Raw genomic sequence first — 16722 nt, 5'->3', positions numbered from 1 at the left:
AAAAGGCAAAAATGAAAGAAAAAAAATGGTGGGGCACTGGGAAAAGTTGTTTACAGAAGTCTGACTGTATTCAGTACAGATATTGAGACCTAACACATTTGGATGTGTGAGGTTTTCATTTACACTTTTTTTAGGCTGCACTACAAAATGGTGAGTTACGAAAACAAAGGCAGTCATTGTGTGGTCCTTGACTGCTTGATTTAGGTCACAATTTATAGACAACCGTGTTTCCATATTGCATATATTAACATTTTATTTGCATTTTACATTCACCGATGTGCTGATACATTAAAACACCATCTGCCTGTACTGGCAGATGAGGACATAAAAATGTGGTTCCTGTGAATTCACGCGGGTATACGTGCATGCAAACTGTTTGATATTGCGTGTTGCTATTGGAAACCTTATGTGTCTCACGTTAACATCTGTCAAGCCGTTTCAGCTACAATGAGTTTTCATCTGTCTCCATCTAAGGTGTCAAAACTCAAGATTTACTCCAGTGTATGGTGGTCAAAGTATAATATGCAGGGGCCTCTGTCTTACACAATACCAACAAAAATAGATTTTTAGCTCTTTTCTGACTAGATCACTTAATGAAAGGTAGCTTACTATCTCTGAAACGCAATTTCCTGAAGGATTCCTTGATGCAATATGACAAAATAAAACAAACCATTTGAATTCCTTTTTCCAAATTCTTGTTGGAAAAGTCATTTCTGTTTCTTATGATCATTCATTTCCCTTTACACTTCAGAAAAGCCAAAACACAGGATTAGTAAAGGATTTGCATGTCATGCTTGCAAGATCCCACAAATGTTGACAAACACAGGGTATGAAACATAAGCCTTCTGGATATCTCCATAATCAGAACTCAAAAAACTATTGTTGCATTTTGCTATACAGTCAAAAACATATGTCTTTTTTTGTTTTATGCAATTATTATTATATATAAAAATATATTATTATGAGGTTCTAATTATTTTTGTTTCTGTTTTTCCTCAGTTTGTTCCTTTCAGAGATTACATGGACCGGACAGGTAACCACGTGTTAAGCATGGCACGACTCGCGAAAGACGTGCTTGCAGAAATCCCTGACCAGTTCATCTCCTACATGAAGAGCCGGGGGATTAAACCCAATCCTGCACCACCTCCCTACACACCACCTGGACACACACACCACCACACACAAATCTGAGGCCCTCTTCTTGGCGTTTTACTGAAGACTGCTAGCATGCCGCAGCCAATCAGAGTCCAATGTGAACTCTACCTCTTATTTTTGGGGGTGTGAATAACAAACAGCACGGCAGGAAATTGGTGTTGAATTTTGTGCCGTACCCTGCCAGTGACAACAGGAGCATTTTCTTTGTTTTTTTAAGTTTTTTTGTTCATTTTTTTGTTGTTTGTTTCTTCTGTGGTGCATTTATTTGTAGTCTCTCTTCAGTAGAGACTAACCAAAATTTTCAGGACTTGTTGGTGACAGCCTTTCAGGCACTGACTGTTTCACATCTAATTTGACAGCAGGTTGGTTCAAAAAGGTCATATTGTGGTTAAAACTTGTGCCTGTTTGTGGATGTTTCTCTAAATGTATCAGGACATGTGAACTTTGACCCAAGCCTTGCTCGTCAGTCATTGGTGTGGCCTAATACAGTGATATTTTTAGGCACCTTTTTCCTTCTCAACAAGTTTTTTATATTAGGGGATTATCTCTGTACTTGCTAATACAAAAGTTACAATGCTTTCTAATCACCACCACCTCCTGTCCCTATTTATTAAGTAAATGTTTATAAGAGCATGTTGTATGAGAATTTAACACCCAGTCCCAGTATTTATCCTGAAATATAATTCAAAGTGGCATGGACATTTGATAGTTTTGATCTGAACACCATAAAAACTTAATCCATTTGAAGGGGTCACCTACTATTCTTTTCTAGTGACTGCATATGAAAAGCACAACTCAATACCCAGTACAACAAGATTATCCTACCAGAGTGCTGCTATTCATTCATTTTCAAAAAACTGTTTTTTTGTTTTGTTTTTTGTTGTTTTTGTTTTTTATTTTCATGCAGGTGAAATACTTTTGCAATGCAGCTGTATTTCATTTATAAATAGTAATAATAATAACAGATATAGTTGCAGTTATTTAGTATAAATGCCTTTATGTTACAGGTGAAGCTGGACAATAAGAGTATTAACCAATTTAGGCATGATTATTTAAAATTTTCTTACATTTTATCTCTCAATAATACACCTCTTTGCTGGTTTAAAAACAAATAGCTATTACAAAATACTGTATATTAGCACAATGATAAATCACAGATGATGCAAAAGGAAAAGAAGAAGGCTTCTAGTAACTCATACCACTTACTCATTCTTTCATGACTCAGTTACCAATTAAACAAAGTGACCAAAAAGCTTAGGCTCTTTATGTAGCTAATACTTTAATGTCCAGTTATAAATTGCATTCTTATGGCGGTTACATATAGTAATATGGCAACATGATAACATAAATGAGTTGATATCTTACATGGACAAACTAGCACACAGTAGATATTAAGTCATCTAGGTGGGTTATAACTAATCCATTTTACTTTTTTTTTTTTCTTTGCCTGATGACAGGTTATTCCAGCCCTGAAACTATCTTTAATACACCACCAGTGGAGCTGAGACATTTCCACTGAAATGTCACTGGTTACACATCAGCAGCCACATGACTTCCATGTTCAAATCAGCCCCTGGAGAGTTTCATTTAATACAGAGCTGTCCTTCCTGCAATGCATCACAGGTTTCTGGTGGCCAATAGTTCAAAGATGGCCTGCATAGCCTTAAGATTTTTTTTTTTAATTTTACATAAAGTAATGATAATTTTTTAATATGTATGAAACATATTGGTTTCACTCTGGAAAGAGGGATCCATTTGGAGTAATTGGTAGCTTGGCTCTGTTGAGCTGTGATGTGTAAAATCATATGAAATACTAAAGAAAAACCCATGAGGTAAGTCTTAATTACTCCAGTTGTAAGGTGTTTGGATTTGTAAAATTTCTTTCTTTCTTTCTTTGCCTTTGACTTTACTAGCAATATTAGTCATTAAAAGCAAATGCTTCAATGTCATTCTGGAGTTAGTATTAGTGTTAGTATAAACACATCAAACACTACTTATGATGTGACTGGAGTATTTAAGTTACAGGATTTGTTTGAGACCAGTTTGGGACAGCTGTGTTATTTTTATTTCCTGCTTTTCATTTTCTTTTCACTTGGTGTTTAAGGTATGACCTATGAAACCCTCTTGACATAAGGAAAGGCAAGCCTCCCAATCCACTAATTTTGATGAACAGAGGTCCCAACAAAACTGTGTTTGACACAAAGTGGCAGTTGCGTTATCGCTCAGGAAAGCACCATTAGCACAATAACGTCACTATTTAATGTCTATGCAAGTGCATTCCCAGACAAAATTTCCTGAATCGTACCTGAAGGAATATATATATATATTAGGTGTCTCACTCAACTTTGATGAAGGTTGCAAACTCATCTGAAAGCAAACATACAGTAGGTATAATGTGGGTTCACAAAGCACAAAACTGGACAAGACAGTTATAGTTACAGTGTGATTTTTTAAGTGCTTGAAGAAGCTGCACAAAAACAACCAATCTTTTTAAAAAAAAAAAGCATTTGGTGCAGCTCTTTTGCTACATATGCTCTCTGAGTAGCAAAGAAAAACAACTGGGAGACAAAAAGAAATAGAAACAAAAAAAAAGAAGACAGCACTTTTTCTTAAAAATAACATTCACATTGCAGAGGAAGACAAACATTCAAAACATTCATCCACATTCCACAACAAAAATATTTCCATGGAATAAAGAGGGTTTCATTTCCACTTTATCTTTATTATCAGGAGGGATTTGGTCAGACTTGTCTGTTTACTAGAGGGATTTCTCATAAAAGTGAAGTTTGCATGAATATTTTTCCATAGAATATGGGCATGACTTAGAAAATATTCTCTATTTCTATCTTGATCCAGATCTCCAAAATGGATGCTAGATTTCTTTTATGTAGCCTTTTGTTCAGCTGCAGCTCTTAAACAAGAGTCTCAGCTCTTGTTCCATTTTTAGCCAAAACTTGCATGTTGACTTCCGCGGTAATGTAGGACAGTCTGAAACCTGCACACTGAAATATCTTAGCAGAAACATTCCTCTTCACAGACTTGATGATTCACTCAGGATTTTTATGCTGTTATTGCCATACTTCCTAAAATTCAATTTTAACCATCATCTGGTCAAAATTATAAATCTGTACAATTCTTTTATTTAAAATCAAACACTTAAAAAAACCTTACATTGAGTAAACCAACTGGTCTCAGAAATATGTGACTATGACTGTTTACTTGACAGAAGGATGGGACATAATGAGTTGAAAACAGCCTGTGGAAAGTTTGTTGTTGAAGGAACACAAATTGAAGTAGTACAAAGTCTGGGAGATATTAAAAGAACGTTATTTCCACTTAAAATCATGGATCTCAACAATAATGAAAAATTCTATAACTGAGATAAAATCTATTTAATGCAACTTTATGATTTGCAAAGCTCTCTTTTTGTCCGGTGTGATAAATCTGACACACCCCTAATCTCCACAGCGGTGTGTTGATCCTCCTTTAGTTCAGTCTCCTTCTCTGCATTGACTATTATTCTCTAATTCATTATTTACAGTATTATATAGTTTGTCTCCTGGCTTTACCTGCATGTGTTCTGCAACACAAGAATCAGATAAGACTGGGCTTCTGTTTGAATGTAAAATTATGTTTAATAGCTAGTTTGCTTAGAGATACAGATTTTTTTGCATCCACATCTTTCTTTCAAAGAGTTTTCAATAAGTCAGAGAGGCAGTATAAAGAGCGAGAAACTCACTTTAGCAAGATCACACAAGCTGTTACCGTCCATGAGCCTGAGTTGCCAATTCCATCTAAAGCCATTTCATTTAAAATTTTGCATCTTTAAATATTGTCTTTATATTTCTTTTGCACTTTGGTTAGGTTTAGGCTAAAAAATGTCTTTTCAGGTAAAAACCATAGTTTGGCTGAAGAAAGACCTTGTCACTACAGTACAAAGGCTTTTCACCTGGAAATTCTTGTTTTGTCAGAAAGCCTTGAAGACAAACATCTCCCGGGAGCCATTAACACTTAATCTTCAGGATGAGTGCTTATTGTAAATGTTTGATATATTTTTTGGGAATATTACTAAACTGAAGATATTTAATGATTATTTTGGGAAATTATGACAAGCCATTGCTCCTACTGTTAATCTTTTCCAAGTCCTAATTTGCTTATCAACTGCATGTTTCCTTGAGTTACGATAGAGTTTTACGCACAGTGCCACCATATGTGAAAAAATGGGACTCATCGCATCCAAATTACAAGCATTTCTGTGCCAAACATGGCATTAACAGTGGACTGTATGCTATTTCTTCTCTCTTGTGCCTGGTTCCTGTAACATTTCCTGTCTCATCAGTGGTTAAAAAAAGAAACTGTAGCTAATTTGCATGTTACAGTTAAAATTTTTGTTTATAAGTTTGATAATTTGTTCTTATTCCATAGTTTATATTTATTGTTTAGATATTTTTAGATTATTGGTTTGCATGAATCCTAATTTTACATTTCGAGGGTTTTTATTGTACATGATTATTGTCATATTGGTGGGTTGTGACATGCTTTGTATTGATTGCCTTAAATTAATTATTAAAAATGACTACTTTTATAAAAGCTTGTAGAGAGTTTATTTTGATGTCAGTGTGTAATTTAGTGGCTTAAAGACACAATACTTTTGCAGATTTTGTCAGTGATGCGACCCCCATCAACGGCTAATACATCCTGTACTGTGAGCTTTCTTCAGCCAGGAAAAGATTTTGACTCTAGTCTTATAACTTGCTCTTTCTTTCTTTCTTTTCCTCTCTTTTTCTGATATTGTGTTCTTGCAATTCTTTGCTGATTCAGCCACCGTACGCATTCAAAATGGCCGATTTGTTTATGTAGCGAGATGATGAGTGTTGGATGAGTCTAACTAATAACTGACAACGTCGACTGGGGGAGTTTCACCCCCAGTAAATTTAGAGAAGGCCTTAAGTTAAAAAAATGCACCTTGGCAACGAATGGATTTTCATAATAAAATACATATTTATTGAACAAAACTTTAAAAAATACAAGTTAAAAACCCAGACCTATTCTTCCTCTCCAAATTGGTAAGGGACATGGGGACCTGGGGGTCAAACAAAAACAACCTGCCAACTCAAAGAAAAAAGATTAATACATGCAAAAAAGAAAACTCAAAAATAAACCACACAGATGCACACAGAATAAAAAAAAAAAGAAAGCAAGCCATGCATGTCTGTTAACACACAAGCTGCATTTGTGAATGCACCAGGTCACCATGGAGACAGCATTAATAGTAGGTAAGATGGTGGCTGCTGCGTTGAACCCACCCAGTGGGACGAAGCAGGGTGTGATCGCCCCCAGAAAGACTAGGTCCAAGAAATACAAAACAAGACAAGACAGCAGAGTATCCAGGGGTACCGGAGCAGAACGCATTGAGGCGCACAGGCAACCTGCGTGCCAGTTAGCGAATCACAGCCTCTCCAGCAGAGATGGAGGTAAGGAGCCGCAGCCAGAAACTACGCTGCTGGAATCAGTGAGGATAAATTTAGACTTTAGAAATTTAGAATTTAAATTTGCCGTGATGCCAGGTTACCGCTGCTTGGATCAGGTGAACTGGCTCACTTAAGCCAGGTACACACTTAAAGATTATCAGACTGTTTTTGTCCCGATTTTCCCCCTACCCGACCAAGGACGGCAAATGCCAGATTATCTTAAGTCTTATACGATTATCCTATAGCATTATCATTTGGTCTGAGGTGTGTTAAGAGCGAATACGTCCCGACAATCGGCTCCGAAACGACTCGTGGCCGACAGTCGGAAATATTAAACATGTTCAATATTTGTGGATTGCAACGTGGAACAGAATGTAGCCAATCAGAGAGTGAGCTGACTGGGAAGCAAGAAAGGATATAAAGTCCGTGTTCAGGCTGTCTCCCGTCTGTTATTTTTTAATTTCTGGATTTTTCTGTTAACAATAGTCGCAAGACCACTATCATTAGCCTACTTCATGCTGGGTATTGTGTTTTCCGGTTGTTGCCATGGTTCTCCTTTGTTTATATTAGATCTTGTTTGATCACATGAGATTTCTGGCCTGATTTTTTATCTTCATGTGTGCGGTCTCTAACAGATGAAACAAAAATCTCTTCAGATTAAGAAAGTCCTTATGTGTGTGCCTAGCCTTTAGGAAAGTTATCCTATGCAGGCCACAGCCAGCAGACCGCCATGATCAAATGATTGGAGTCACTGGGCAATCAGTGGTGCAAACTGCTGACATGCAGTAAAATGGATCAAGGAGGCATGCTGAGGAGCATACACCTGCCCAAATATAAGGGTGTGACCACTGATGGGTCACACCTGATGAGTGCAAACCATATTCATATCCACTTGCCAGCGTGTGAAGTGGTGCATAAAGCTAAACTCAGCTGCAACAGCACACGGCGTCCCAGAAGAAAAAGTATTATAGTGCAGTTTCGCAACCTTGGGTCACTGCTCGTCAACTAAAAAAAATATGACTACTATTGACTTCTGTATTTTTAAGATTAGGGGGGCTGAGGGGGGTTTGGGGGATTGTAGGGGTGAGAATGAAAGGTTTGTGTGTATATGTATGTGTGTGGGTGGGGTGTAGAGGTGAGTGGGAGGTGATGACTACATCAGTTTGTATAAATTATTTCTCTTTTAGCATGTCTGCATCAAAGCATTTCTTCTGTCTTTATAAGAACACCACACATTTTCATGCACACAGGTGCGTAACACAAAATTCTGGGTCCACATCCATCATTATTGTTAATGTAAAATTCAGTCCTAACCCCTTCATTCAGTCAGGCCGAATTTCATCATGACTGATTCATCTCTAAAACACTGCTGAGCATATAAATGATTACAAGCTGCGGCTGCTTTTCATTTTGTCATGTATTGTAGAAACTACTGTGTACTGAGCTCAGTGATGTTTGTCTTTATTAACTGTCTCATTGATTTTAGGGACCATGAGAGGATAATGCAGTGCAGAGGCGATTTGTTATTCTGTGTCCTCAATAAATTATTACAATCAGTGAAAATTTTACTGAATTTAGAAAGATTTTAGTCAATCCCCATCTCATCTCTGACCTATAGAATTATAAATGCTTTTTGCAAAGTTCAGGAGTGTATAAATGACAAAGAAGACCATTTTGCTTAAATAACAGTGTTCCAGGTGAGTACATGGCCATTACCTTTTTCATGAACAACATTTATATCTGTTTTCTAAAATAATGCCACTATTTTCCTTTATTTTTCCTTATTTTCCACAGTGTATCTTTTGGAAGTACCTAGTTAGGCTGATTAATAAGAACCCTTATAAATGCTGACTTTATATACAACACCCTCAGAACTTACACAGCTGAACACCTCATAAACTGTAAATATGTGACATGGAAGCAGAAACAGCCTTCATTGCCTGATACATAATTGCGGAAACATAAAATGGCTCCATAATTCCTCTGAGACTACACAGATGTCAAATTAAAGGAAACAAAAATGGATGCATAAAAACCAGGGTGTGCAATGCACTGGCATCCACACTGAATATAAAGTTTCTTCCTTCCAGGTCTGTTAAAGTTGTCTTGAAACTTGCACTGGCTCAGCAACTGTCAACAAACTTATTGTTGAGTCATATATTTCATTTATCACCTGTGTAGACTCACTGTTGCATCATTGACTGTCCACAGTATTTACTGTTGTATGCAAAACAAAGACAGTATTAAATTAAATTAAATTAAATTAAATTAAATTAAATTAAATTAAATTAAATTAAATTAAATTAAATTAAATTAAATTAAATTAAATTTGGAATAATGTGTCATTAGATTTTCCAGAATGATTCTTGTGTTTACACAGAGAATATTTTTTGAGTTTCTCTCCTCTAATGTTGGGAGGAAATTTGTCTTTGTATTCAATTGAATTCCATGTTATACAAGTTTGTCCATCTTAATATATTTAGTCTGTATTGTGTTGTCTCAAATCAACAGTCTGCTGCGGGGGTGTCAGCAGTGACAGCTGTCATAAATCAAATATGGAGCAATACATTCACCACTGCTGCTCTCAACATAGCTGGCAGCATTCTCAGCAGAAAACTGTGTAGTTATTATATGAACAATATATACTTCCACAGACAGAATCCTCATTTACTTTCAGAGCAAAATTCTCATTAGAAAATGCAGTTACTCCTTTTTGATAAGTATGACATCAATCTCTGCTACCTTTCAAGAGGGATTTACTGTGTGAAAGAGATCCACTTGCATATCCTTCAGAAGATTCCTGGGGTATATTTAGTTTCTGGGTCAAGAGGAAATAATAAGGTGAAGAAAAATGTCATTTCCAAAGTTTTTTGCACACACCATGTCATTCCAAGCATGAGAATAATTCAGACAGACTGGCAATAATGATGCAGCAAAGGTTTCCAAAAAAAATTATCATATTTCAAGAAAAGATAAAAAAAAAAAGAAGGAAAAGAAAATCTAAAGTGACATGAAAAAATCCTTCTGCTTAAAACACTAAATAAAAATGTGTCTATTAGCTTGATGCTAAATATGCTTTTAGGTTGTCAAACAATAAAAGTCTGTGGTCACACACTGGAGTCTTTGACGGAGTCTCACATTTTAGACAACTGGAGATAAATGAGAAGTGATCCTGGTTCTGTTCAGGAGTAAAAAGAAATAAATGCCTTCAACAAACTCAAGGTGACTAAATAATAAGGCTACATAGTACTAAAGGAAACTGACATGGCAACATTTTCTCCAATATACAGCAATACAAAAAATACAGCATGTGTTGAGCAGTTTTATTTAGAAAACATTAGGCTGTATAAAAAAATACAAATATATTTAGGTGTAAATAGCGTTTATTGCATAACAGACTGGAGAGAATCTTGGTGAGATCACCAGTGCGTTGAATATTTCTCAGAGGAAAGCCATTTTTCTCACTTTCCATGACCAGGCCAGTGTGCATAACATAGTTTGACTCCCATCATGCTTTCTACATCTGCAAGTCTGGCTGACACCATAAGGATCTGTGGGGTCCCCAACATAAATATGTGATTCTCTTCTAGACTTGGCTGCATTTCTTTTAGAGTCAAATCTTCCTTCTTGGTGTTTTTTCATCTCTTTTGACATTAAGCTGAGAACTCCAAGAGTTAGATGCATCCAAGAATCACCCTCTATGTGCAGCTACTGTTTGGCGTGTTTTTCAGCTTAATAGGCCGTGAACTGTCATGATCATGGGCTGTGTATGGATCATGTATGTCGTTTTTTAGTTATGGTTTTGGGTTATAGTTTTTGTCATGATTGGTTTCTGCTTTAAGATCATGGTTTGGGTTTTTGGTTTTGTCATTTTAAGTTAGTTTTTCCCTCATGTGCTCTGTGGTTTCTCTTTCTGGCTCGTTATTCATCCACTTCACCTGTTTCTCATTGCTCCCTCCGTGTATATATGCCCTTGGTTTTCAGCTACTCATTGTCAGATCCTTATGTTGTATACTCCCTGTCATGTGTGGTTCCTTGCCTTGCATCTTGGCAATAAACCTTTTTACCTGCACCGATTCTGCCTCCTGCCTTGACTGCCTGGTCCTCACCTCTGCCGCCACAAGTTACAATGAACAGTAACTGACCAATCAGTGTTACTGCACATAGAGTATATCTGATTCTTTCAAGTTTAAAAACATCTGATGCACATGCTCACACAAACATCACATGTATGCTTTGATATTCCAGTTCTAATCAGTTTTAAAGCTAGAGATAAGTGAGTTGTTAGAAAAATTCTCAATGAGCGACGGACACTCAGATCGATGAGACGACACAGCTGTTTACTGCAATTGCAGGAGATCAGACACAACCAGAGACAAGCTGAACACCGGCCAGCTGACAATGTTAGAACTGGCTCCGAACTCAGGTAACATTGTTTGTATATCCGATCCCCCCTGGGAACAGTTGTCTCATCCTCTGGTGCAGGATTACATAGTCAGGTTTCATGTTGACCCACCACAGCAGGAGGGTAATAAGGTCCTTTGATGTGTTTTTACAACTGTATTCACTCCCAGAGGTTGACCTTAAAATAACAGTGTCCTGTGAAAACAGTTCTGGTCACAATCATTCTCTCAAAGATAGCCACTCTCTCATCAATACAGTCAATAAAAGATTTCTTCATCATGTTCTGTATATGCAGGAAGAAGCACAATAAAACAACCCTGAACCATGTGTGGTTGATGGTACTTCTTCCCAACCAAAGCAAGGCTAACATGGTCCCAATTTGTAAAAATTTATTGCGTTAATATTTCTCATAAATTAGTGAAATGTCAAACTCTCAACATCTATATGCCTCTTTGTTGATAAAACAAAGATTTGTGAGATTTGTAAACACCATTTTTACCTGGTGTCACATTTTGTGGAATTGGGATTGAACATTTTGTAAAGCAACAAAGTATAACACATACCTGGAGAAGGGATGGAAGATACTTTTGCAAGGCACAGTACCAGAAGTAGTCTAAGCAAAGATAACCGGTAAACCAGCAACGAGGTCATGGGTGCCCATTGCTCTTTGATGCACCACGGGGGTAAAAGCTGGCCTGCGTAGTCCAGTCCCATGAAAGAGCCACTGTAGCACATAATGTTAAAAACCTGCTGCTGACTATGATATACAGTAAATGTGTCAGAACACCCAGTGCATGAAAGCTTACTGTGACAGTGGCTGTGTGCTGCAGACAGGTCAGCGTGCCCATTCTGAGCCTGCACTGAGGCACCCACAGTGTGGAATTTGTGCTTGAAAACTGGAGCAGTAAAAACAAGGCAGTCTGTCTTGATGAATAAGGCTTTCTTTGACATCATGTGGATGGTTGGATGCAGGTTGTTTACATGGAGATGAAATGGCCGCAGGACGCACCAGTGAATCCTCAGATGAAAAATCACCATGGCAACAGCACGTGCAGTTGTAGTGGTCAGTGATGCTGGGCAGTGGCTACCATAGAGCTTTTTTTATGTTGAGATATCAGACATGTTCTTATTTGACGAGCATGCTGCAGTTCTTTTCACCCTGCACACAGAAATTCTAATAACTGTTTGATAGGAACTGGATAAAGTTTTTAGGAATCACATGAGAAAATGAGCAAAATTTTTCTAAAACTGTATCTGGGGATTTTGAACAGACAAACCTGAAGTCACAATACTGATGATTTCTCATTTTGGTTGTCCCTGACGAAGACTAATTCGACATCCATCTTGCATCCTGTCTCTTCTCTGAGCTATCTCAAGCCAGTAAAAGTCAGTCTGATGTTGACTCGTCTTATCCCTTGCTCTGTCACTTTTTTTTCTTTGCTTCCTCTGATAATGTCCTCTTGGGTTTCTTTGATGAATATGCCATGGAGCTCATTCGAAACTGCCATTGTGTTGATATTCAGTTGCTGCTGTGTGACACAGTGCCGTAAAACAAAACATAGCTGTTACATGATGCTTTGGACTGGAAAAAAAAAAAGTTGTGAAATGTGGTTTCTCAGCCTTGAGATTCTGCAGGGCAATGATGGCTCCAGGAATGTGCATAATGAGTGTCAGTGTGCTTAGACAAAGAGTTAAAAAGTCAGAAATTTATGTTGTGTTGGTTTAAATTCACCTTCCTATTAACATCCCCAAAAGAGAAAGAAATATCATGGACATTTCTGGCAGCTTCAAAGCTCTCCACTGTCTACATTTTGAACAGTTAGACCTTATTTCCTAACTTATCCTTCAAATGATATAAAAAAAATGCTTTTTGTCTTTCTTTGCTTTTTTGTGAGTGAGCTGTTTTTGGTGGCAGATGGATCATATCTCCTAATTTTACTAAACAATCATGTGCTGTTTAATAACAAATGGCATTTTAATTGTGAATTTTGTAGAATACCAATGGATAGAGCCAGTGTGCTGTTTTCACTTCCCTCCAACCAATATGTTGTAGCCAACTACATACACCCCCTCACAATTAGATTAGATTCAAAAGCAGCAGCATCTTTTAACTATATAATAAGCTTTCTACACTGGCAATTTTATTCAGGGATGGTTTGAGGAAAGAATAATTCAGTGTTGATTTGGCCTCCAAATTCTGCAGCTCTCAGAGGTTATCTGTGGGATGTGCTGACAAAACAAACCCAAGGGGTTCATCTTGCAACTAACACAACATAAACAATCTGCAGCCAGATACCATAACTATTGTCTTCTTCAAGACATGGCAGAAATTATCTACAATTACTTTCAAAGAACATTTAATGTCTAGTGGCCCTGAGAGCAATGGCAGGTGAAGTGCATAAATGGCATTCAACAAGATAACAATCAAATGGCAAAATGTTTAAATCCCCTAAAATGTGTGTTTTAACACCAGAGGGAGAAATGCTGCATCAAAGAATTGTTCAAATTATTTGATTGTTTAATTTTAAGGATATAAAAATCATACTATTGACCCAGGATCAAGCACAGGTTGGCAAATACATGATGACATCACAAAAGTAGATAAAGATAAAAAAGATGGAGTGAAAATATTTTTGTTTTTACTGTGTGCGAGATGCAAGCTTAACATAAAGATGCATATAAGACAATAAAACGACGACATGATTTATGATTGAAAATATGTATGAAGTTAATTGTAACAATAACTTAAATATGACTTCCCAAATTATTATCCAGGCTGTTCCTTAACTTTCCCCACAGCTTAAACTCCGTGCCTTTACAGTATTTTAGAGAAATTCACCTCTTTTTACAAATCTATCATGTTTATTCGTCATCTTGGGTTAACAAGACCCACTTTGTGCCCTTGTTGTGGCAGGCTTTAGCTACCTCTTGTATTTTGACACAGGAATAGGCTGGAACTTAGTGTTTCAGTGGCAGCTCTGTGATTGTACACAGCGATTGCTCGTGTTGTGTCTACAGTCACAAACATTCGAGATGGCAATGGCAGGTGCAGCTGGGACAATTATCTTATCACTGCCAAAATTAAGAGGTGTGACTGTACATTTCAGTCTTCAGAGAAGGGCCTAATCTCACAGATGTTCAGTTGAATGAAGCCCCGAGCATCTTCTCTGTGCCCTGAACTCTCACTTTCAGCAGCCAGAACCTCACAATTCTGTAAATGGAAGCCATCTGACTAATGCCACCTCGCAAACATTTAAGCTGATTAGCAAACATAATCTTTTTATAATTTTTTGGTTCACTTTGGTTAGTAGCCTGTAACCATTTTAATGAAAAATTAATGAACACTTTCATTTTGTTGTCACTTGATGATATTTTTATGGATCCACAACCAGCTGCAGCAATTTCATGTTTCTCACTTAGAACTCATGAGAACATTTCCACTGTTAAAATTTGTCTTTTTAAAACAGTACAAGACAGTATTTCTGTTTAATGTTTTCATTTTCTCATCTTTTAGCTACGCTGTTTTTCCTTTGGTTCTTACAGTCACCTGCTGTAATTTAGTAATTTATCTAAGAAAGAAAGAAAGAAAGAAAGAAAGAAAGAAAGAAAGACTTTGATGGACCAGCAAACGTGGACACACCTTCCTTGTTTTCATATCAAATGAATCAGGTGTCAAAGATGTGTCATAAAAAAAACTTGACAAAAAGCATGATGAAGGAACTACAGTCTGCTCAAAGGACTGAAAGATTAAACGTTGGTGAACGCGCCTGATGTTTTCAGTATGTAACAGACATGTGAAAGAGAAGCTGTGGATGGAAACTTAAACATTTCTTTACAACCAGGTGAACAAAACCAATTGAATCACCAGAAACTGCTTATATTATAACTTCAGGCATGAGTCTGTGCATGACCAGAACCAATTGTCTTGACCGGAAATATCTTTGGGCTGGTTGTTTGAAAAGATGTAATCCGGATCAAAGCTATCCGGATTTGGGAATCTGACTGGATGTGTAGTAAGGGATGCAATTGTTACAGGTTCTTCCAGGAATATGCAGTGATGACTGACAGGAAAATGGATTCATATATTTGTTTTTGTTGTTGACACTTGCTTCGTGGTTTATTTCATGGGGATGAGTTAATGTTATGTTTCATTGTAGCTATCCTATGCTGACAGGGTTAATAGGTAGCCTATGCCTACTTTATCTACTTTATCCCCATAACGGTTAAACAAAGAAGGTGCAACATATAAATATTAGCATATGCACTGACGAAAAAGATACTATTCTTTGTTCGAATCTGAGGTTTTAACCAGATCAAGACAACCAGATTTCAGGTTTTCATCCTGAAATCTGCCTTGTAATCCTATCCTCTGTTGGTGTCAGGATAATCCTGTGTTTGTTTGTTTTTTTGTTGTTGTTGTTTTTTTTGTTTGTTTGTTTGTTTGTTTTTTATCGAAGTTATCCGGATCCTACTCAAAAGTTTTGAACAACCCAAACTGAGGGTTTTATCTGGATAACAACTTGGATTACGTGATCCAAGCTGATTTCAGAATCCGGATTTCCCTCTTGAACAAAGATTTGATCCTCGCCAATAACTGAAATCCAATCAGCTTAGCATACGTTTGAACAACCGTGCCTTTGAGATTAGCTCTAACGTGTGCAGAAGGCCCATCTCCTGAAGGTGTTTTCAGTAAAGCCAATATTGCAAGTACATCACTGATGGCAAATAGCTATTCTAATAATTATGGAAATTGACTGCGGAAGACAATTGTTTATATTTGTAAAGCCATTAGTAAATATCCTCTTCCACTAGCATGCTTTGTTCTCAGTGAGCTAATTCAAAATTCCAAAAAAACAAAGGCAAAAATCTTGAGGGAAATCACTTCAGTCCATAAATATGCACAATAGTTAAGCGTTAATATTCATGGTTAACCGTTAGATTAATTAAAAACAGGAAAGTTTCATAATGAGGCATCACTAGATGAGCCAAAAAGGACACCAACATAAAATGAGTTCAAGCAATATCACAATTAGGTCTCGGCTGGTGCAGGCACACAGGAGAGCAAAACTTTTCAGCATGCAACAGATCCTAAAGCATCACATACAACAACTTTGTATGCCACCAATACTAGCTCCGGAACAAAGCTAAGATGTACACTTGCAAAGCAAACGTTTTCTGTGATGGGAAGACATGATGGACAGATGGACAATAAAGTTTTTCTGACTCTGATGTCTCAGTAACCAGAGAAAGAATCCGAATACAGCAACCTGGATTGAAATATGGTCAAATAGACTAATATTGCAGCCAAGCAAAAAAAAACTCCTCTCAAATTAACATGGCGGTTGTTGCCAGGTATTTAATTGTACTTTGGCAGTTGTAGTGGCAAGTGTTGGCAAGAAAAGAATAAGAATAATTCAGATAGCTGAACTGGCTCACAGTGACAAACACTGGAGTTTAACGTTAAAGGCTGCTGCCGCTGCTCGGTGTATGCTCGGGGGGGGCTGAACTGAAGTCAAGATTCAACGCAATCTGTTGGTTTCTTTAGCTATTCCATTTTGATTTGTTTATTTATTTATTTTTCTTCTTCTTCTTCTTCTTCTTCTTCATTTTTAATTGGCTTATATGATAAAGACTGGGTCACAATGAACTGGCTTGAATTTATTATGTCTGTAAAGGGCCCTGAGATTACTTT

General features: G+C 37.1%; 1 protein-coding gene across 2 annotated transcripts in view; it reads left to right on the top strand.

Moving 5' to 3' along the window:
• Positions 1–2082, top strand: part of cpne5b (copine Vb) — a 141197-nt gene extending 139115 nt beyond the window's left edge. For both annotated transcript variants that reach the window (XM_041981338.1, XM_041981337.1), the window contains one exon: positions 1000–2082. In XM_041981338.1, coding sequence (XP_041837272.1) covers positions 1000–1191 — 192 coding nt within the window. In that variant the 3' untranslated portion in view covers positions 1192–2082. The remainder of the gene's footprint in view (positions 1–999) is intronic.
• The last annotated feature ends 14640 nt before the right edge of the window (positions 2083–16722 follow it).

This window comes from Melanotaenia boesemani, chromosome 3, assembly GCF_017639745.1.
Source record: "Melanotaenia boesemani isolate fMelBoe1 chromosome 3, fMelBoe1.pri, whole genome shotgun sequence".
Lineage (NCBI taxonomy): Eukaryota > Metazoa > Chordata > Actinopteri > Atheriniformes > Melanotaeniidae > Melanotaenia > Melanotaenia boesemani.
The sequence above is the reverse complement of the archived record's forward strand: the minus strand, read 5'-3'. Positions and strand labels throughout refer to the sequence as shown.